Genomic DNA, 23372 nt, shown 5'->3' on the forward strand with positions numbered 1-23372 from the left:
TCATTAAAAGTCAAAGAATGGGGCTGTCAAACAGTTCTGGCAAGGTGACTGATGTCTCCCAGCTACCTCAAAGGCAAAGAAAAGGAATATATAATTTTCCTCAACCTGCATTCATAGCTCAGCAAAAATGCATCTTGCATTTTAAATTGCTGGTGTATGAAAGTGATAATAGATTAAAGAACTGTTCCTTCAAGAGGTTATTCTACTTATCTGTACATGTAGCGTCTGCAGGCCCAGTTATTAAATTAGAAATAGGAGGTCTGTTAGTTTCCATGCTTGCTAATGGAAGGCAGGCAGAGGCTGTTTTATCCATTTTATTAAGTGCTTATTTCATGATTCATGATTTGTATAAGTTACTGGTGGTGGTGTATTGTTTCTGTTCACAAAACGAGACATTTGTATTTGGAAAGTAATGAATTGCAACAATAAATTCTCATTTCTCATTAATTTTATCTTATACGCCCGCATCATACTAATCAAATTAAGCAAAAACACACATTTGGTATTCTAATTGAGTCTTATCAACAAAAAATGTAATGAATTAATTGGTTTCATTGCTATTTTCTGTGGAAATGCTATTTTGAGGGAAAAATGCACCCAACTAATTCACCACAACATTTGGTATCCAAATGATTTTTTCACTCCTGAGAAGTCACATGTTCATTTAAGATGAAAGCAGTTGCGAGGTTGTTCATCTTTGAGTTCAAAGGCCTGTCTCTGTGTTTGAAGAATCATATGGGGATAGCAAGGTGTTTCAAAGCTACCAGCCCATATAGGAAGGGATCAGTCGTATTTGAAAAATGTCCCACTGGTGCCACTCCTGTCAGCCATCGTGAACTGGAGCAATTAAGAGTATAATGAATGCTGCTCGAACTTTACTGTGAAAGTCTTGAAGAAGATTCTGTGTTTTTGGATCTGTGATCATGTGATAACATGATATAATAGGCTCTGCAGGGAACCAAGAGGCAGTAGTGTTATATTTGAATTAAGTGAATTTATTGTACGTGGAATGGTTGAAAATTGGAGCCTGTTGCACCTTGTTTTCAGAAACTCATATTTCTTGCCATATATAGGACAATTATTTTCATTATGTATTAATCTGCTAATTATGTTCTTGATTAACAAATTTAGTCAGTATTAAAGAGGACCTATTATGCTTTTGTGCTTTTCCCTTTCCTTTAGTGTGTTATATAGTTTTTTTGTGCATAAAAAATGGTCTCCAACTGTTACAAAGCCCAAAGTCCACACCAAAGGGAGTTACTCTCCCCCACAGAAACACTACTCCTGAACTGCCTGAAACGCCTTGCTTGAAGTCCCGCCTTTTCTTCCGTAATTTACAGCCGGTATGAGAAAAGCAAAGTGTTTTTTGAACATTGAAGCATGTAAATATGTTAAGTATGCACCTAAAAATAAGCATAATAGGTCCTCTTTAAATGTCCAAAAGTAGTGAAAATCAGCCATCACGACTTCGCAAAGGCCGAAGTGATGCCTTGAAATGTTTTAATTTGTCCAACCAATAGCCCAAAACTTTTAATTTGCTGACAAATAAATGTCACAAATCCTCATATTTGAGAACATAAATTTAGCTTTCTGTGTAATTTGTTGGCTAAAATTGTCTGATGAAGGGAGGCTGATTTGAATGGCCCACATCGACAGTGTTTTTCAGTTGTTTCCCGTTTCGCACATATAAGTTCCCGTAGCAACAAACCATTGAGAAGGTCAGAGCTGATTCTGTCTCAGCAGCAGTATAGTGGGTGAACCAGTCAGCAATCTGAAGGGTTCTCTGACCTATTGTGCTGCAGACTTGCAAAATGTCAGGATGGTCAACTCACCACAGGAAAACATACCGTAATGCCTGACACACTTCACCAATGGCACACTGTGAGGTGGTTGGTTGTTTTTTCTAAATCAGGAAAACTCATGTTGAAATGAATCTGAACACCAGTCAGGTGACACTTCATTTCATCAGAAATGAACATCTCTTGTAAAAATCACGCAGCTCTCCTCATCTTACCTCGATAAATCTATTAATGGTGCTCCCTTTTTCTCTCCCTGGTGCATTTGAGCTAGGCCTGATCTACTTGTACATCTTCCTCTCAAAATAACTTCTGGTAAAACTCTTCTTCCAGTTGTCACTAAGTGATAACACCTACAGATGGTTGGTGGTGGTGAGGCCTGTGGCATTGTTTGAAGCTTCCTACAGTCTAATGGGCACAGCGGGCTCACCATCATGATCCACACAAGACACTGTGTGGTTCCCAGAGTGGAACCCTATCCCCAGGCAGCCCACTCAAATTGGCAATTTCTTGCAGACAAATTACTTCCCTCTCCTCCGTATGTCCTTCTTTCACCACCCTTTTCCCCTGTGCCTTTATCTTCTGCTTTACTCTTTCTAATAATACTGTAGAAGCTCTGTAATGGTTTGTATTTCCTTTCACTAACCCCCTCATTTCCCGCACCATCCCTGCAATTTCATTACTAGCTTGTTTTTGAAGAGAGAGAGCTGCTGTCAGCAGGATGATTGAGAGGGGAGGACAGCAGGTTAGGGGTGTTCTGGAGAATTATTGGGTGTGTGATATTTCTTGTGAAAGTTCCTGTTACTCCACTAAGTTTAGAGACCACTCAGCTCTCCACTCCTTCAGATTCCATCAACATTTCTGGCAAGGTCCATTGATTGGGTCGGTTCGGTGATCCAAGGAAACTGAAAGAGGGAGAAACGGTTTGACTGGAGCCCCGAGAGCTCTTCTGCAGACAAACACTGAATGCTTGAAAGAGAGAGAGAGAGCAGCTCGGCTAAAGCAAGTGTTAATCCAGTGTTTCAATCAAAGTTGCCACCCCAAACAGTGACTGATGTTGAAGCTCTTGAGTATGCAGACATAAACTTTGCAGTGTATGTTGCATTTGTATCTAAAATATTTAAAACAAATTAGCGAATTCTACATAATTTCTTTATATTTTAATACTTATTGAAAACATTTTGTAGGACTTTCTTGAAACAGTTGTACTTTCTGATTCTTTTCACCTTATACCCCTGTATATCTTATACGTATATGTGGGTGACGTCACAGAGAATATGTCCATATGTTATACAGTCTATAGTCTCCACCAACTCCTGAGGGAAATATCTTGACTCTTTAGCTGCTTAATGCTCCACAATGTTCAATATCTAATCACTAACTTTTTGGTGAAAGTAATGCTGCCCTTCTCTCTTTTTGCTAACATTGTTGAGGATGCAGTAGTCTTGTTTGAATAAACTTAATTTTAATTGTCAATAGATAAACCGTAGATCATAAAAATGCACCGTGTCTGCCCATTTTAAGACAAAGTCCTAAAATGATTAATATTATTCTGATACTAACTTCCATTAATACAGTTTAAAGCCATAGTAAGGTCTATTCACAACTTTATTGTCATGTCTCTCGTTCTCCATTGCTCATCGTCATCTGGCTCTTCTGGGGCCATTTAGGCACGTTAATACTCCAGGTCTACATCCCCAACAACTCAAGACCTGAGTCCAGACATTTTAATAGGCTCCTTGTGGCGATTCTCTCTCTCTTGGCATGAATCTTTCATGTCGCTTTGGAACTCTCAACCACCAGTGGGAGACGCTCAGGAGACGACTTGGCACAGGCCACATATCTCTCCTAATGATCCGTTTTGGAGCGATCCACGAGGACACCTGCCAGAGAGATAAAGCAGGATACAGGCAAATACATATGTGCACATATTACACCAGCGTGAATTTACATTATGAAGACCAACATTGATTTGAATTCCATGCTCTAAAAATCAAGAAATTTTAAAAGATGGTTACCAACAATTCACCAGAAAATCACATTGGATAAACACAATGGAAGACAGTTCTCTTGGTATGATCTGCAAAAACAAATCTGAAGCTTTACAGCTCGAATCCAGGTGTCCGCATCAGTTGTAACAGTGATTTTGCTCAAATGATGTGTCTTGCAGCTGGGTGTAAGCATTTCAGAGTGTACAAAGGCTTGATGACTCAATTATTGTTAATTACAAGGACTGTGCAGACATATTCTAATCAGAAGTCTGTTGTTATTTTGGTGTACAGTTACTTTGTATATTTTGTAGCTTTACACAAGAGTAGTAGTTTTGAATATTCCTTCATAACACAACTCCCTATTTAAAAAATGTGTTCTATCAAGGGTGTTATTTCCACTGGGGCAGGAGCTTTTGTATTTTCAGGTTGATTTTTTTTTTACTGAAGGCTATCATTTTAGTTTTTCCTCTTACTGTCCAGTTGCCATAGTCCAGATTAGAGAAGATTTTAGTTGATAAAAATGTTGATACACTCATCTGAGTCTCCTTCAATGATTACCATTTGCTCACAGTAATGACATAAATGAGCTGCAGCGTGTGCTCTGCCAACTTTTCCCTTTCAGGCCACATACAGGCTGCCCAGGCTTATTGGTGGAGCCCGCTGCTGCTGAATGCAACCTGAAAAGAATACCTGCAGATTAGGGGTGGGAATCACCAGAGGCCACACAATACGATATTATCACAATACTTAAGTCACGATACGATCTTATTGTGATTTGAAACATTTTGCGATATGCTGAGTATTGCGATAAGATATATTGCAATTTATTATCTTTTTTTTTTAATTGCAAATTATGCAGTTTCTCAACATCTGTTTTATCTAATAAGATACAGTTTTCACTCAGTTCATCTCAGAATTTTCAGAGGGACCCCTTTGAAAATGTCCATGCCAGTTCTTCTTTGCCAAAATTTTGCTTAACTTTGGAGCATTATTTAACGTTCTTTCCGACAAGCTAGCATGACATGGTTGGTACCAACGGATTCCTTAGATTTTCTTGTTTCATATTATACAAGTATTTTTCATTAGTTTAAGACTGAGCCCACTACAACCTCTGGAAGACAGAATAGCAGTCAGATTGTTAGGAGCTTAATAGTTTATATAATAAAAGGTTGATACTTGACGTGTGTGTATTGATAAAATATTGCCACTCAAAATATTGCTATGCTGTAGTGATTTTTCCCCCCCAACCCCTACTGCATATACTAATCATGGCTGAGAAAGGTACTAACAATCATGTTTAATTTGTAAAATTAAATACATTTAATCTATATTTTTTTATTTACAGTTAATATTATTTTTAAAAGACACAATAATTAAATGTCAAAGGTGAGACTGCACAGAGCTGTGTGAAGATGGAAGATGAATGAAACTTGAAACCAAAGATTGTCCTCCTAGGAAGTCAATCCCCTAGAGCCCAATGGAGTTAATATCTAGCAGCATGTCTTCCAAGGGAATAGTTTATATGTAAGACCAAAGAGTGGAAACAGCTGATGAACAGCGTCAACTCCAAACTACAGCAAGTCATGAGAGAAAATACACATAGTTATAACTCTTTTGGAATAACCAAGTGGGAAAAAACCCATGCTGATGATTATGGTGGTAATTTAATTTAGTTTTATGGTTACTGTGAATCGCCGCTGGTTAGATTATTAAAATATTAGCACCCTTACCCTTCAGAAGAATTATCACTTCATCTAAACTTCAGATTCAAACCGCTCCCTCTGGCAAAATCTCATTATACCGTCTCTTCCTCTGTGACAATACTTTTGGTTTAGAAGTTGCTTGTTAATGTCTTCTTTTCTTTTTTAAATACATCATTGCCTCAAAGAAACCTTAGTTCAGATTGTCACTGCATGTGTCGGAATTAAACGTCAAAGATGAGACAGCACAGAGCTGTGTGAAGATGGAATTACATCCTCTGTTAGAAAGTATATCTATATCTGCATTAACAATGCAGAGGTTTACATAGCATTTCTATTACATAGCATTTCTATTTGTTGTTATGCTACCATTATTATGGAACGCATAATAGAGTGCTACAGGAAGTCATAAAACCTGGAAATGAGTTAGCATTATAGCATTTTATCATCTTATTTTCTGCAATAATCCAAAATCTAATATGGAATAATCCCATTGCCTTTTTGTCGGGGGGAACCAGGGCGATGCTAACTTCCTGGTTAGCCTACAAAAATACGTTCATCCCTGGAGCACTCTATAACCCGTTTTATTTTTAAATAATCGTATTTTACTTCATTGTGCCCACCGCCCCCCCCTACACACACACACTACTGAACCAGACCTACGTCCTTGTATTCAATGGATACGGTCATCTGATTTTGTGATTGACTCCAGACATTCATTAATTCCATGCATGAATGATCTGCAGCTCGGGCTGCCTGGTTGTCCAACTTTTGGCTCTTGTTTGGGACTTGCTCGTAATTGACCACGGTGTTGTGCTGACTCAGGATGAGACCTCCCTGGCCTTCAGAGCCCTACAATGCTCTGTCACCGCTCACCGTAAATGTGGTTTTAATAGGAAGGAAATTCTAATACTGGAAGCTGGAGGAAGTGTGAGAGCGGGAGGGAAATGTGCAAGTTAAGGTCGGAAGGTTCAGGGGGAAACGGTGGGGGGAAAGCTGATTCTGTATCTTCGCTGCCAAAGATCCCCTCGTTTCTAGTGATGACACAGCACCTCGTTAACGCAGCGGTGTCTTGGGGCTGCCACGCCATGGGTGCTGGGATGATTTATTACCCATGGTCCACCCAAGCCTCCTCAGATTAAAGGGATGCCTCGCTCACAGAAGCAAACATAACAACTGCATTACAAAACGTGCAGGGTGGGGAAGTGTCAAGTGTGCTTTGAGGCATGCTTTATGTATATTTATAAGACTCGTGGTATGAAATGATCTGTGTTGTTTTAGCTGAGAAAGAGGTACTGTGGTCAGCGTGGGTTACACAGAGTTTTGTCAGCGTTTTGAGCAGAGAGACTGTATTTGGCTCAATTTACAAATTGAATAGTAGAAGCACACAGCTTTGTGTGTTTAGCAAAAACAATGAAGAATAGAGTCCCCATAAGCTTTCTTTTACTGAGGCGGTTGAAGCTGTGGCTCATTCATAATCAAACATGAAACATCTTCTTATTCGTTCCTTCCTTGCATGCTTTTTTCTATTCTGTTTGTATTTACTCTATGGATTAGAGCTAACTGCCATGTGTTATACTGTGGCATTATGAATTGGTGGATATGTACTGTTCTATCTTGTGTGTATTTATGTTTTTTTTTTGTATTAATTCAGTATGATATACAGTTTTATGTCTTTCTGTTGCTCTGGCAGTCAAAAATAAGATTGATCAGTTAGGTTTTATTTTATCCTACCCTCACTGGTATAGAAACATTATGCTGTATGACCAACTTAGGAAACTTGGAAACTTGCGTACAGAGGGTTGCTTCTGCATACTACATGCTGTTTGAAGTATGCCCGTGCCAGACGGTACCACGAGTGTGTACATTTTCAACATGGAAGGCCCCAGTGGGAATCAAACTCCGGACCCTGGAAGTATATTTCATGTTATATAACCACTACACTGCACTGAAGCTCTTTTTTTTAAAGGCAGAAACACACCAGAAACCAAGGATACTGAAATATTTCCCTTTCCTTTTTCAAGAATGTCTAGTGTTACTGAAAACTGAACCATGTCTGAAGCTATCTACAAGTGAGACTCTGGGTATATGCGGATTCCCATTTCGCTTATTTTTGCTGTTTTTTCCCCACAATTTTCTAATAAACATGTAGAAGTATAAGAGAAGGATGTAGCTCAGCCCTCTGCAGCTGTAGGCTTTTCTAGTATTTTATAATTCTGCATTGTGTGTGTATACAGTATATCAGTGTAGAGTTCAGTTCCCACAGCAGGGTTCTTTGAAGAAACCCACACAGCTACACGACGTGTTGATATCAGGGGTGGGGGGTGAGGGGCTGAGGACTGTTGCTGTGCCTTCAGCAGAAGATCTGCTCTAATTAGTTGTCCAGAATAAGCTACAAATTGTTCAGCCCACCAGTTAATCTCTGCTTAGCTACCTCTCCTGGGCCACGCGGGGGCCAGCGACTCCCAGCTGGCGGTACCATGTTTACAATGAACCAGTATAGTGATCTTCACTGGTGGTTCAGCCCACTTCAGGCCACACTGTTGGGTAATTAGCTACAACCACAGTGAACATGAATTGTCAAATCTTTTTTTTTTTTCTTCTGTAAAAGATATATTGTCCTTGTGTGGAAAGTAGAAAGTGGTAACCCATTACTTGCACTTCTCACAAGTATCAATAAGCCGCAGCCTCAGAGAAAAAACATCTGTGCAGACTAGTTTTCACTTGAAACCAGATATCATCAGCCAAGGAATCTAATCCTCAGAGCCCAATGGAGGAAATACCGAGCAACATGTCTTCCCAGTGAATGGTTCGTATGTAAGACCAAAACATAGAAACAGCTGATGAACAGTATCAACTCTACAGCAAGTCAAAAAACACATAGTTATAACTATTTGGGAATAACCCAATGGGAAAAAAACTGATGCTGATGACTATGGCAGTAATTTAATTTGGTTTTATGGTTACTGTGGATCGCCGCTGGTTAGATTATTAAAATATTAGCACCCTTACCCTTCAGAAGAATTATCACTTCATCTAACTCCAGATTCAGACCTCTCCCTCTGGCAATATCCTCATTATACCGTCCTGTCATCTCTTCTTTTCTTTTTTTTTTAATACATCATTGCCTCAAAGAAACCTTAGTTCAGACTGTCTCTGTTGCTGTCTGTCACATAGTTCTTTGCCTCTGCATCATCCTTTGAAATTGCTAAACAACGTGCTGGAGAAGTCTCATTCTGCAGTGATGGATAAAACGAGCTTTAAAAGCCTCTCTAGTGGCCCATGGTGACTAGGCTGACAGGTACTGTAGATTCAAATTTACCTAAAGTGGTGTGAACTGGCTTTAAACTACTTTGCTTTTAATGTTGACACAGTAGACTATCAAGGTCATGATGGCACTTTATCTTCTTTCTGTTCTACACCTGTGCTTTTCTAGTTTTCTGTCCAGAGAGACTTGCTTTTGCTCTGAACGGTGCAGAGGAAACCCTGCAGACCAGTTCGGTGTCCATGCTGGGGTTTTCTAAGAAGGCGAAGACCAGCATGGAGATAATTGTTCCCCCCCCGTGGTACCATTTCCTCTGGGAGTGTTAAATTTTTTTCTTTAAAGAGGAGAAGGAAAGTGAATATTGCTGCAGTTTCAGGCCTTTCTAAGCTCTTCCTGTGTTTGTGTTAGGGGTGGGGGAAAAATCAATATAGCATAGTATCGCGATATTTTGCGAGCCTATATTGTATTGATACATGGACGTTAGTTATCGATCTTTTATCAAATAAATTAATTATATACTAGAAAACCTAAGAAATCGTTTATAACCAATAATGTGTTTTGTGTTGTGTTGGATTAGATGAAAACCGTGATATCTCTACCTCAGGGATTTCAAGGAAGGCTTTTGGGTTGATGCTGCGTAAATGTAATCACTTATGCAACTGCTTCTGTCACTTTTATGATCTGGTTAATGTTTTGTGACCATCCTTGATTGCATTATGAGCAGTGCATGACTTCTGACCTATACGGTTTTAGGTACTGGCACGTTGTACCCCTGGTCAATCCCTGATTCATTTTAATCACTGGCTCTGTTCAGTTATTGATCTCCTCTGCCCAACAACCAGCCAATTAGTTTAACCAAAGAACGGTCAGTGTCCTGTCAGAGCACGTCTGCGTCTGCTTTTTGTGCCCCTGGAAATGAATCATTCATCTGTTGGCTCTCTTGGAGGAGCAGCGTTGGGGGCGGCGTGCTCTGCCGCGGGCTGCAGCTATTGATTAGCGCCGTGTGTGTGTTGTGTGCTGTGATGATGGGTTGTTACATCAGCAATCCTACGGCTGCGTGACCCCCGGTCCTCCCACACTGTGACCTTCCGCAGCGCACAACAGCAGGGATGTGAAAACACAATGCCAGATATCTGTTTCCCTCCACCGGAATGAAACATCTTCAGTGTGTGGCAGCAGGAAGCTCAGCCAGATATTCTTATGGAGTGTGAGTTGGATCGTGCTTACATTTTGGCATGAAGACTAAGCTTTTCCTGACATGTTTTTAGTATCCTAAGACTCCCAGCCGGGCCTAAGCATCGTGGAATTATGTATTTTTAAGATGTTAGATAAAACGTGTTATACAAGTAGCAAACTCCTTTTAAGGAATAACTGTGCGTAGGTTGTGTGCTTAACGTGAGTGTCGGTGTGCGGTCGAGAGACAGAGAGAGCATGTGTGTGAAGGACAGTGAGTATGAAGTTAACAGTAACGTTATAGCTGTGAATGTAGCAGTGCAGTGTGTGCAATTTAGGCTGTCAGTTAATAAAGGCTACAACTCCCAAGCCAAGTTCCCGTGTCTAGCTTGTCACTTGCTGATTAAAGTGAAAGGGGGTTAGCCAAGATGGACGACATGACAGCTTCTCAAAAGTGAAGCCAAAACATCTCATTTTAGGTAGTTCTTATCACACTGATGTATGTTCAAGTGTTCATTTTTCTGATAAGTTTGGTTTTAATTCGTTATTTGATGCTATAAAAATGGGGTGAGACGTCATGATTGACAGCTGCTCTGAGCGAAGTAGTCCAGAGACAGAAGTTCGGGAATTGTACGATAGAGGAGATGTAACTTTAACTTTCCATAACCGTCACGAGTCTGTGTAATAGAACATGTGTCAGTTTGACCATAAATGTAGTTTATAGAGATATATGGTTAGTTGTTGTGTCTTTCTAGCCAAAAAGCTGCCGTGATGCTAACGTAGCAGCTAGGTGGCTAACGCTAACCAGCTGCGGCCGTGCTCGGCTCGTGATTGACTCGGGCAGGTGTGTGGGCGGGACCTCGATAACGCGGCTCCAGCCACCCGATCACTACTGCGCAGACTCTGGCTCCAAATGACGCCAACTCATAGTAAATACAAATTAAAGGTACATGGTAATCTTTAATCACAAACTGCTAAATTGAGTCTAGGGAGGTAAGCATTTTGACAAAAACAATCACTGGGTTCCACCTTATAAATATATTATATAGATATTTTATATCTGATCGTGGGATGACACGTTATACACCCATAAACTGAAGGTGTGATTATTGCGGTAGTGGATTGTGCGCTGTTCTATTCTTCTTTGTTGAGTTTCAGTCCGCACAATCAGATCTGTAGCAAACACCGTCAGTAAGCTACAGTAGCAAGAAAGCTCAGCATGTCATAATAGGAAAGGGTAAAGTTGAACAAAAACTTAAAATAAATAAATAAATAAATTAGGTAATCAATTTCAATTGATTAATCCATATAATTATATGCTGCTTATCCGGGCCTAGGTTGCTTTAATTTGATTAACTATGTCATTAGGAATTATTGTTATATCCTGCTGGGAAGTACTGAAAAGAAGTGATATAATGATACATAATTCTAGGCCGACTGATTATCCATTCATAATTTAATACCATGGCCATTTTAATCATGAAACAGGTATTAGATTGCATTCTATGAGGTATTAAATAGTTTTTAAGATGTTTTGAGTGTAACTTGATGTAACTGCTTGTATTAAGAGAGTGGAAATATCTGTCAGGATATTCTTTGTGACAAGTAATGTAGCAATCCAGAGCTGCAACTAAAGATTATTTTCATTATCGATTAATCAGTTGCTTATTGTTTTGATAAATCATCTATAAAAGAGTATAAAACAGAAATATCCATGATTTCTCAGTGCCAGCTGCATTATTTATTCCTTTCTTTTAGAGTCATGTCATCGCTGATTAATGCTGCCATTTTACATTTTCTATGCCTTCAGTCATGCGGTTTGAGCATACCATCTGCCTGTTTGCTGTTTTCCCCAACACTTATTTGATGATGGTCGTAAAGTCCTGCTTCAACTCGCAGGTTCCATACTGCCATTTGATCATTTCGGCAAAGACCGTATGACATACTGAACGTCCTTCAAATAAACGCAGAGGGACACGGAGTTCTAACATTTACAAAATCCCACACTTTGTGCAAATACTTTTTTTTCCCCCTATTACTTTTGTTCTTCTTGCTTATAAAGCCGCCAGACGAGCGAGACAGGCTGACATTATAAAAGATTGGAGTAAGTTTCAAATATAACTTGAGACATTTGCTGGTTTCCATTTCTGGGAGGGCAGAACATCCTGTCGGGACACAATCAGACTGGCAGCGGGTATTTTGTTGTTCTGAAGAAAGTATTACCTTTGTGAACATATTTCCACCATAAGATTCATTGGTGTTATTTCCTTTAATCATATTGTGTGCTTGTTTTTCGCATTATGCGAGATTGCTGCATACATTATAAGTATTTGTTTTTGCAAATGGGAAAAAAAAGCACTGTTTAAAATGCTGCTTTCTCAGATTTAATGCCGTACTCTAGATAAAATAAAAACACAAAACAACAAAGATGACCCTAATGTGTTGTTTCTTCTGATCTATGAATGTTTTTCAGTACGTAGTGCTTTAATGTGTTGCCGCACAAATGCCAAATCACAAATTAAACTGGCACAGTAGCTTCAAAATAGTTTAATGTCATATAATTCACCTGAAATTAAATCTCACCTCCCTGACCCGCTCTTTCCTGAACCTGAGGACAGTTAAAATGTATTTGGACATTTGGGTCTTTTTATGGCCACTGTGGTTGTTTAATGTGAGAAATGGCTGGAGCTCTGTATTCTTTGAGGTGTCTATAATGAGCTTTTTAGGGTGAGAGGATTTCCAGCTGGAGGCCTTGTCAGAGGTAATCGGATTCATGTTGTCTATTTCTCTCAGGCTTATACGAGCCCACCTCTGGAGAGCCGGTGTAGTATTGATAATACAGATGACATCGTGTTACTGTGATTATCAGAGAGGGGAAAAAAAATCAAATCCTGGACTATCCGTCCATCTTTCCACAGATTGCATGAAGGGTACCCACTCTCTTCACGTCTGTTTGATCGTGCTGTAGACAATTGAATTTCGTGAACATGTCGACATTCTTGAAAGCACTTCTTGCGTCAAGGTATGTACTCGCAGATGGAATTATTTTTCATTTTATTTCAAGGCTATATTGTTCATATGCGCATGAATCACGACATCTCTTTGATGATGATATGAGGGACAACAATCATTCTTTAAAATAATTCGGTCTGCTTGGCTTGCAAAGTAATGATAGCAGCCTGAAATCATTAGGAAATATGGCTCAATGCTCTACTGTCATACATGAGAGACATCAGTGCAAATATAAAGAACCAAGAAGCCTGTCTTCGTCTAAATTAATTTCCATAACAACAAGGGGATGGTGTGAGATATAAAGATATATATTTAAACCTACACATATACAGTAGAATATACTTTCACACCTATAGAACCCTTATTTTCTAAAGATGACAATCTCATTCAGTACACCACTTTGGTCCAGAGATGAAATATCTCAACAACCATGTGATGTATTTGCCAAGAAATTCATGGTCCCTAGACGTTAAATCCAAATGACTTTGCTGATCCTCTGACTTTTCCTCTAGCGCCACCATGAGGTGATTCTTAGTGAAATAGCTCAACAAATACTTAATGGATTGCCAAGAAATTTGGTACATATTTCCATGCCACCCTCAGGATGAATCATAATGTGATCTCTTAATTTTTAATCCAGCGCCATCGTCAGGTCAACTTTTTTATTTGTCCAAAACTTTGGTTTATGACCAAGTAACTGCAAAAGTAATGGTATTCCCATGAGCCTTGGTTGTACTTTCAACAAGTTTCAACACAATCCGATATTAAATCGATAAGATATTGGCTGATATCACAAAGTCTGCCACGATACGATTTTGATTCGATTCAATTTAGGGGCCTGTAACGTAGGGCTGGGCAATATATTGATATTCTATTGATAGATACTGTCTTAGATTTTGCATATCATAAATATTGTATATTTTCCTGGTTTTATAGGCGGAATTAGAGTAAAGGGGTGCAATTTTTTTACCTTACCAGACTGGCTTTGCACTTAGTCATTATATCAACATTACTGATGATTATTTATAAAAAATCTCTAAATTTTCTAACGGCACCAATGTTCAACCCTACGATATCGTTGCAATATCGAGGTATTTGGTCAAAAATATTGCGATATCTGATTTTTTCCATATCTCCCAGCACTACTGTGACGATATCACATATGAGATGATATCATATGCCCATTTAACACATAATTACATTTATATACACTCACAAAAAGCAACTAAAATATGATTTGACAATGTTATTACTGGGCTCTGTAGGAAGGAGGTGGGCTTGGATGGAAATGTTTAAATAGACGTGCCATGGGAATTTCAAAATAAAGGCGTATCTTAAAGATGGTGATATGTATCAATGTTTTCACTTTGCATTGATGATATCGGATCGTTGATCATTGAATCGATACATCGATCCAGATCGATGTATTGTTTCACCCCTAGTATGTAGTGCTTAATGATAGCATGTTAACACACTGAAGTGGTGAACGTGTTAAACATTACACCTGCGAAACAGGAGCCTGGTAGCATTGTTACTGTCTGTATATTACTTGTTCTGCTATGTGATATCGGTTTGGAAACACCTGACAAAGATCTCTGATAGATTGAAATGTTTTTCCATTAGATAAAATGTAATCAGCTGGGAGCTATCAGTATAGTGTGCAGATTCTTGTCTGACTTCTGACTTCAATTAGATTTTTGATCCAGCACCTGTATAGCTCTACACTTTGTCTGGAATTGTCATTGTGAGCATATTGGCTTGCTCTTTTTCTGTGTTTTTTGTTGGATGTTCTGAATTTATTTGATTAGTATAAACCAACTTTCTCTTACATGCTTCTAAGCTAATTGTAACTCTGTCGCTGCAGGCACAGACGCCTCACTCAACTTTGGGCTTTTCAGCTGAAATTATTACACTTTTTGTCTTCATCTCTCACCACCCTATCTGGCTTTCTCTTCATCAAAGACAGGTTCCTACTTCACATCACATCAAATCTCAGCCAAATCACTTTTGTTTCAGCAGCAGTTGGGGAGGAGTACAGAGCTTCAATTTCAGAAATACTTTCTTCTCCAAGATGCGTTCTTATCTAGTAAAGTTGCTTTTCATCTACTGGCATTGTTCAATCTTTAATTTAGGAGGAGCAGCTGCAGGGGAAATGTCAATCTTATTGTTTAGCGGTGCGGTTTGTGTGTGTTAATTGCATGCCTGTCCTTAAGCCCGTCTGATCAACAAGCTATCATTCCCTTTGCCTTTGAGCTACACCAATCTAATTACGTCTGGGTTCGGACGTGAGTTGCTTTGCTATCAGGCCAATGACCAGTATGTCTGCTCTCTGTTCATGTTGCAGATGATGAAGTTTTCCTGGGACAACTACAAGCGCTACGCCTGGGGCAAGAATGAGCTGCGGCCTTTGACGAGAAACGGGCACATTGGCAACATGTTTGGTGAGTGTCTGCTCAATTTGTTTTGCTCGAGGCTCAAAAGGCTCAGAAAGGTCATATAGCTTGACCTGTTGACCTTTTTTTTTCTGGAAAGGTTTTATGCACAACAGACTAAAACTAAACAAGGAGATATTTTGTATTATGTAACGTGGAAGAATTGTAACAAGTTGCTGAACATTTTAATTATTTCAGGTGAATAATCTCTCTCTACCATATTCTCTAACAGCCTTAAAACTTTGGATTTATTTTGTATTGAAAAGTAGAATTAAATTAAAAATAGACATGGGATCAACAATTCAACAACCAAAGCTTTCTTCAACAAACTCAATAAGCTCAGAAAAATGTTTTCTTTGCTTTTTTTTTACTGGACAACAACGAGGAAGAAGCCAGGAATGAGCAAGTTTAGTTGAGTTGCCGTCTGTTAAAAATTTGAGACACGTGCAAAAACTAAAGTGAGGCTGATGATCAAATTGACATTAAAGAAACTGCTTCCCTCAAGGGGAATGGAAGCATATTGTTTTCCCTGAAACTTAAAAAAAGAATCTACGATTTGCAGGGTATTTCAAGCACAAAAGTTATATTCTGCATCAAGCAACACTGATATTATTGGAGCATAACGGATATCACAAGGAAATTACAAGTGAACAGTGCAGGCTGCCCTTTAAGCTGCATTTAAACCAAAACTTACAGCCAACTCTCTTTAAGGTAAAGAAATCAGCGAAGCAATTTCATCCTGTATCTTTGATGTGTGGACTACGTTGTATGTGGAACATATTTTTTCCATAATTAGACATGTTTGTGCATAAAGGGGATGTTTTCATCCAGAGAAGAGCAATAGGGAAGCGTTGTGGAGGACACTAAGACGGATAGCTGCGTGTTGTGTCCTACCTGCAGCCAGGTTATTTATATTTTCTCTGAATTATTAATTATATCTTGGTATTCCTCTTTGTACTGTGCTGTGACTTGGATTCTGTTTTGCCTCATTTGGCACTGTTGGCTTACTGCATACAACAATGTTGATATTGAATAGTCGTTTAAAATATTTATTGAATAAAAAGGCCCCAAAAAAGCATTTCAGGATGTGAACTTGGGCTCTGGGAGATTGTGATGGCATTTTTTTTACTGTTTTCTGATGTTTTACAGATGAAATGACTATTGATTCATTAAAATAATAATCGGCAAATTAAGTAAGAAGTTGCAGCCTTAACTGTAGGTACTTTGTTGAAGGTAATTTGAATCTCTTAGGTCATTGCATTATAGCCTTGTTTTTGTTGTGCCTCTGCACGGGGCGACAGTCGTGGCCGGAGGCATTAAGTTTTTGGGTTGTCTGTCCGTAAGTATACATCCATTCATGTAAAGTAATATCTCGGGAATGCCTTGAATGAATTTCTTCAAATTTGGCACAAATGTCCACTTGGACCCAAGGATGACTGATTTTGGTGGACAAAGGTCAAGGTCACTTTGATCTCACAAAACATTTTTTTGGCCATAACTCAAGAATTCATGTGGCTAATAATATGACCAATTTCAAAACGATACTAATAGGATAAAATGATGAGGTGCTGGCATTTTGGACAGACATGGATGTAAACTTCAACTTGACAGGTTGGCGAAGGCAAGCAACCATGAGGTGGTAAATCTAATTGCAATAGTTTTTTTTTGGGTATGTGTGTAACAATAGTTTAACTTGCTATAAGTTAAAAGTAGGAAAAAACTAAAAACGTAAAGCTGAAACAAACTGTGGATTTTATTTTTTTAATCCTTCCACTGCTTCTTAAAACAAATCATAATGAATTAAATTTTAAGACAATCTTCTATTCTTCATCCGTTTTGAGCTGTCAGTTGAAAGGTAACACGCCGCACCTGTTTGCGTCTCAGTGAGTTTTCGTCACCGTATCTTCCTTCCCTTTCACTCGGCACGGGAAACCTCACAACCTGCCAGCGGTGTCTCAGTCTCCAACAGCCTAATTAGAGGCAGATCCGGAGGGGTCCTCAGGTCCTCGGCAGTGGAGCATATCCGTCAGTTCACACTGCTGAGCTGCAGAGAAATCCCATAAAGAAGCCTTTAATAAGAAGTGGATCAGCTCTTAATAAGACATGGACGGGTTGGGTTGTGTCTTCCACACCTGAGGTCTCCCTCCATCACATCTGTAGGGACTCGGGATTATTAAGGCGATGATGCAAGCTTTCTTGAGAATCCAGTTTGTGATCTCTCTGCTGCTCTCGTCCCCCCTGAGGTTGCCGAGTTCATAGTTGAGAGGAATCCCTTTGAAGCACTGTCCTTAAATCATGTGATAGGTGTTGTATTTCAAAGCAACCAATCCAGATTTATTTTCTGATGAAATGGATCGTACACACCCTGATTATGCCTGAAGTTGAGTGATTTTTTTTAAAGTCACTGCTCCATTCAGTGAGTCAGCTGTGTTCAGCAAGAATGCAAAGTGAATTTTTGTGATAAAAGGATTTGTAAGTGAATCCATTTGCTCACTCGACCCTGATAATCAGGTAGATGTCAAAAGAGTACGGAGATAAAAAAAACACCTTATACATGTGGCAATAAAAATGAGGGAGGTTTTGAACTAAGCTGTTGATGAGTTTGAGTTAAAGGAATAAGAGGAGTTGATGGTGTGCTTATGAAGCCCAGGAGTGCCCATAGAAAAAAAACAAATAAATATCAAACACACATTTTACCACTTCAGTGGCACAAGATGATTTTGTGTCCACGTAAAATCATCCTCATCGCCTTGTTTTGAGTAATAAACAAGAAATGTGTCCTAAAATCTGGAAATGAGTTAGCATTTTAGCACTTCCGGATCCCCTTGTCTCAAAGTCAGTGGGTTTTTGAATGGGTTTTTAGCTAGATGCCTGAAATAAAGTCTGTGGTTAACACAAGCTTAAGAGATTTTAATATTTTGTTCTAAAATATAAAATACATCAATAAATACCCCGCTCGTGAATTTTGAAAAAAGGAGGTTGCTAACAAGTGGCTAAATGAGACTACTAAACGTCATCAAGTCGACTTGTCCGCTTTAACAGCCTCATTGTGTATACTTGCACTCATGATGCGACCGTGGTGTGGTTCGTTTATAGCCTAGTGTTAGCTTTTTACTTCTGGCGATTACATTCACACTTCAAAAATCATAAAAGTGGTGTTCATTTGTGGAGATTATCTTGCTGAACAAAACGTGTAAGTATCATAAACGTGTGTTTGCCACAGTTTATTTTCTGCAATAATCCAAAACCCAATGGAAATATCCCATTGGCTTTTTGTCGAGGGAACCAGGGCGATGCTAACTTCCTGATTGTCCTCAAAATACGTCATCCCTGGAGCACTCTATTCAGTTTATCTAATCCATCTATGATGTCAAATTCATTTATTAAGAATCAACAGAACATTTTTACTTGAGTACATTGTTATTGACATTTAATTATCCATTACTTTCACTAACAAACACCATACATCGCCAGCCTAATTAGAGAACAAATTAAATGTGTGCTCAAATTACAATGAAGCCAAATTGATTTTCCCACTCGCTGGTGTTTATTGTAATACAGTTTGTTGATTGAATCAACTTTTGGGCAGAAAACCTAAGTTGTTGAAGGGCCTTTTCAAAATGCTATAAAGCATTGAGATCTATCAGTTTCCAGGTGAGTTATCATCCAGCATCTTGTACTCACACCACTTGTGATGTAACGCATCATTAGGAAGGAATAACAGCCAAGGACATTGAAAACTAATGGACTGTGCTGTTGTCAATACTAAAACTTGAGGAGTGATAGAGACGATGATGAAGAGTCAGTTGCTGTGATTTGTCTGTGTTAAAGCGGCATTAATGTCTGACTGCTGGAGGGCAGAAAGAAGACTCCAAACAGACTCACAGCAATGAGCCTTGATATCAGCTTATTAAATTGTGTTGGCAAGCACATTAGCAAACAATCACTGTATATTACTTACAGATCCTGTACAAACGGAGCAATATCAGCATCCTATTGGTGCTTGTTCTCACAGCTGGATGTCTGTAATGTACGTGATCAGCCTGTGTCACGCTTTATGTTCCTCACAGTAATCGTATTAAGATGCAGAGTGATGTTAGGAGGGCTTTGCGTGATGTGCGTTTCTGAAAAGGCTAACACTACTAAGCCTTTTTTCCACTTGTTTTGTGTTGCCTCCAATATCAACAATCTCCACAGGCATCGAAAAGTTGTAGGAGAAAACACAAACAGCCCAAACTGAGCAATCACACAGATACCATGGGGATACTCCACGTGGTGTCTCCATAGAAACCTGCCTTTTGCATTGCACAGGCTTCTGAGAAAAACATCTCTGTATGTTTATCTTGCTAAATATTTGGTTTTCTCTTCCAGACACTCATTTACCTGAGCTGTCTCCCACTTTTTCCTTAGTGGGTGGTAGGGCTGCGCCCTGCATGTCAATGAGTCAAATCATCCCTCAGTGACCCCTCAGGCGACTTGAAATTCTTCGAGTCAAGCCGTCGTTTTTTTTTTTTTTTTTTAGAGGCTAGGTCTATGAAGAACTTTTTGCTCTTGTAAACAATTTTCTGCTCTATTAAACAATTTAATCAAACACATTGGTTGGATAGATATGAATGGTGATGACTACGGGTGTGAATAGTTCGGTATTTCAAGATTTAATTTTGATTCTTGGGGTCACGATTTGATCTAAAATCGATTCTCAATTCAAAACAATTCCTGATTCAAAGTCGATTCTATATTCAGTACATTCAGTATTCAGGGGTGCTAATTTCAGGATCGCCTCCTGTGCGCTAATAAAGGCGGTGTGGCAAATTATGGCACGAACGCAGAGTAAAAAGTTTTATTCTTTTACACACAGTGACGTCACACTCTATCCAGGCCGCCGTCGCTACATTGCATATTTGCTCTTCGACCTGTTTGCACCTCAACTGATAATTATGTAAACACACAAAGGCAAAAGATAACACTTATTCATGGTGAACTACCACAAATGAACACTTTTTACTTAAAAGGTTTTAGGAATTATCAAATTCTCAAGTAAGTTCAAGTTATACAAAAAATAAAAATACTGCCTTTTACATAAGTACAATTGGTTGGTGCCTTTTTAATTATTATTTAATTATGGCACATCAGCGCCATGTTATAGCAAAAAAAACTTCGTTAACAGCCAGCTGGAGGGTGTGAGTGACACACGACAGGCTGAGGAGTCCCGCATACGAGGCGGTGCGCTGCGACCGGCTATAGGTCGGCTTGGAAAGGCTTGGGGCAAAGGTGGCTCGCGGTCGCAGCTTTACAGCACTCCCCGCCGGGACCTCACCGCACCGTGAAGGTGCGCCCCAACCGCGTCATGCCGTGGCCCACGTAAAAAGCGACAGGTGTCTGTGGCGTTGTCGGCAACCCACCCGACCCGTCTTGAAACACGGACCAAGGAGTCTAACTCACGCGCGAGTCAGAGGGTGCAAACAAAACCTTATGACCTTACGAGTACATGAGCAGTATCGGGTCAGTATCGGACCTGATACCCGATACTGGTATTGGTATCGGTGCATCCCTAATTATAATAACTTGTGTTACAAGTTAGAGGCAGTAGCGCACACACACATACCATTCTACATGGGGCAATGTGTGTGAGAGCCAAAGTGACTCAACAACATGGCCCAACGAGTTGAGAAATTGGGTGAAAGCAGCTAAAACGTGCAGCGAGATACAAACAGGTCTTATTGGGATCAAACGAGCAAACCTTTACATCAGAGAAAAATTGTTTGATCCAATGTAAATATAAAAAATGTTGCTTGATAGAGCATCAAAGCTCTCCAACACAATATCCCAAATGAAAAGGTTGACTCACAGTTATGGATAGAGATTCAATAGCTATTTTGTGTGTGCATGCATGTGTGTTATGGATCAATTTGTCACAGAAAGTGTCATTATCTTCCACAGCAGATATCTCACATTGAATCAGCCACACTTTTGATATAACTCTGCTGTTGGGGCTAAAGGTTTCATTATAATGGATAGTGCAATCCTCCACTTCTGGCAGCTAATTGCCATCTTTATCTGGGCAGCGCAGCTAAACAGTGTACCTTTAATGCAGATCCAGCCGATAATGCAAACAGTAAAAGCTGGGACAGAATAAGCTATTTGTCTCTGGCAGTAGAGAAATAGTCCAGTCTCCAAGTGTGGGGGAAGGGGAACGACTTTCTGGTTAATCCCATAAGCGAATATATTTCCATTTTGTGCGACGCTGGCATCATTTTCAGCCCTCAACCGTCCTTGTTTGCTGCAGAGTGTATTATCTATGAGTCAAAGTGAGAGGAAGAGAGAAAGGGCATCATGCTAGCGAGTAAATGTCACTTTGTGAAGGGTGGTGCGGGAAGCCAGGTATGAAATTGGAAGCTGTGTTCTTTAATTTAATCCCCGGAGTAAACAGAAATGCTGCAAGATTGGGATCTACAGTTAGCGTTTGCGTCAGAAGCTTGTCAATATGCTGCGAGTCACCAGAACATCCCTTCTGCTCTACACTCAAAGAAGCACGACACAAACTGCAGAAAAGCAGAGGGAGAGAGATGTTTTCCTCTGCTGCACTCACTCCTTCTCTGGCACGCTTTCACTTTACTATAATCTTCCTCTCAACCCTCCATTCCTTTCTATTTTCTACTGTAATCCCTCTCTTCTTTCCTTTGCCATGACCCTCAAGGCTGAAAGCAGCTCTCTCTTTGTTCTTTCCTCTTAACCAAAGTTGGTTCTGATAGACGCTTTCTCTCATTTCCCTTTTGTCATTTAAAAAACAGTATGTCTTTTAGAGCTTATTAAAAGTTTCTTTTAGCTTAGGGCAATTAGAAAGAGAAAACTGGGCTATTTACAGTACTTTCAGGAATTTTGCCGCCTTGTAAGATTGTGTGGGAGTGCTCACACAGCGAGGAGTAGAAATTCATGGAAAAGTTTAAAATATGCGCATTCATGTTCTTTTTCCTCAAGAAAAAAAACGTAGTTTTTGATTGGTAAGCATTATGTTAACACATTTTTTTTCAAATGCAGTGTTAAACTATTGCACTAGAAAACCTTAAATATATTTCCCAGAAGGATTATTAGGATGCTGATTGGTTAAATATCAAAGATCATCTGGTATCTCCCCCGTGTTTCCTGTTCCCCTTCGATTTCATTAGATTACTTCATGTCCGGGTAATCATGCAAGATATTAAATTTCCTGGAACATTATGGAATTAAGGAGAGCAAAGTGATGAGATCATAGTCAGATCCTAGTGCAGTATGACTGATGACAGTTGCATCGATATGCACCGATCTGACACCATTATTTATTAACAAATCAACTTGTTTAACTGGAAATAAATTCTTCTTCGCCGCTCCAAAACAGTGCTGTGCTGTCGCCCTGGATGCATCATGGCATGACACATCATGCTGGTATCGGATTAGTACTCATTATTGGCCGATACTGTAAGTTCAGGTATTGGAAACGGTATCGGGAAGAAAAACATTGTATTGGAACATCTGTACAACAAAGTAATATGTATTCTCAGTACCTGAGCAGAAGTACTGCATGATGTGAAAGAGGTTGAATGCTCTTACTTTGGAGAGTAAAATGGTAGGGCTCAATTTTATTTATTAATGGCATGCTAACCTCTATGTTGGAAAAGTACCCAAAAACGTGTGGTTTTCACTGTTTACAGAATACTGCTGTAATTGGGAATCAGTTGAGTTGCTAGGTTCATGCAGGGATTTGTTTTCTATTAATAAATTCTATTAGTATATTCATGCTTAAGCTTAGAGATAAAATCAGCTGTGACCCAGATGGATATTGTCTTTGTTTAGTTCAGTATTTACTATTTCATATTTACATGTATTAATAACTTCAAGGATTAGCTGTAATATTTGGTGCTGATATTATCAGCGGTTCCCATCGTGACTGACATAAATCACTGAAGAAGGTCAATTGGATGATCTGCAGGACGCCTTGCGTGCTGCTATTGACTTTCAGCAATAAT

General features: G+C 39.4%; 1 protein-coding gene across 5 annotated transcripts in view; it reads left to right on the forward strand.

Moving 5' to 3' along the window:
- LOC119497485 (mannosyl-oligosaccharide 1,2-alpha-mannosidase IA) overlaps positions 1-23372 on the forward strand; it is a 216142-nt gene that overhangs the window by 82441 nt on the left and 110329 nt on the right. For all 5 annotated transcript variants that reach the window (XM_037785642.1, XM_037785641.1, XM_037785639.1 and 2 more), the window contains exon 3: positions 15282-15378. In XM_037785642.1, the coding sequence (XP_037641570.1) occupies positions 15282-15378 (97 nt within the window). The remainder of the gene's footprint in view (positions 1-15281; positions 15379-23372) is intronic.

This window comes from Sebastes umbrosus, chromosome 11 (genome assembly GCF_015220745.1).
Source record: "Sebastes umbrosus isolate fSebUmb1 chromosome 11, fSebUmb1.pri, whole genome shotgun sequence".
In the NCBI taxonomy this organism is placed as follows: domain Eukaryota; kingdom Metazoa; phylum Chordata; class Actinopteri; order Perciformes; family Sebastidae; genus Sebastes; species Sebastes umbrosus.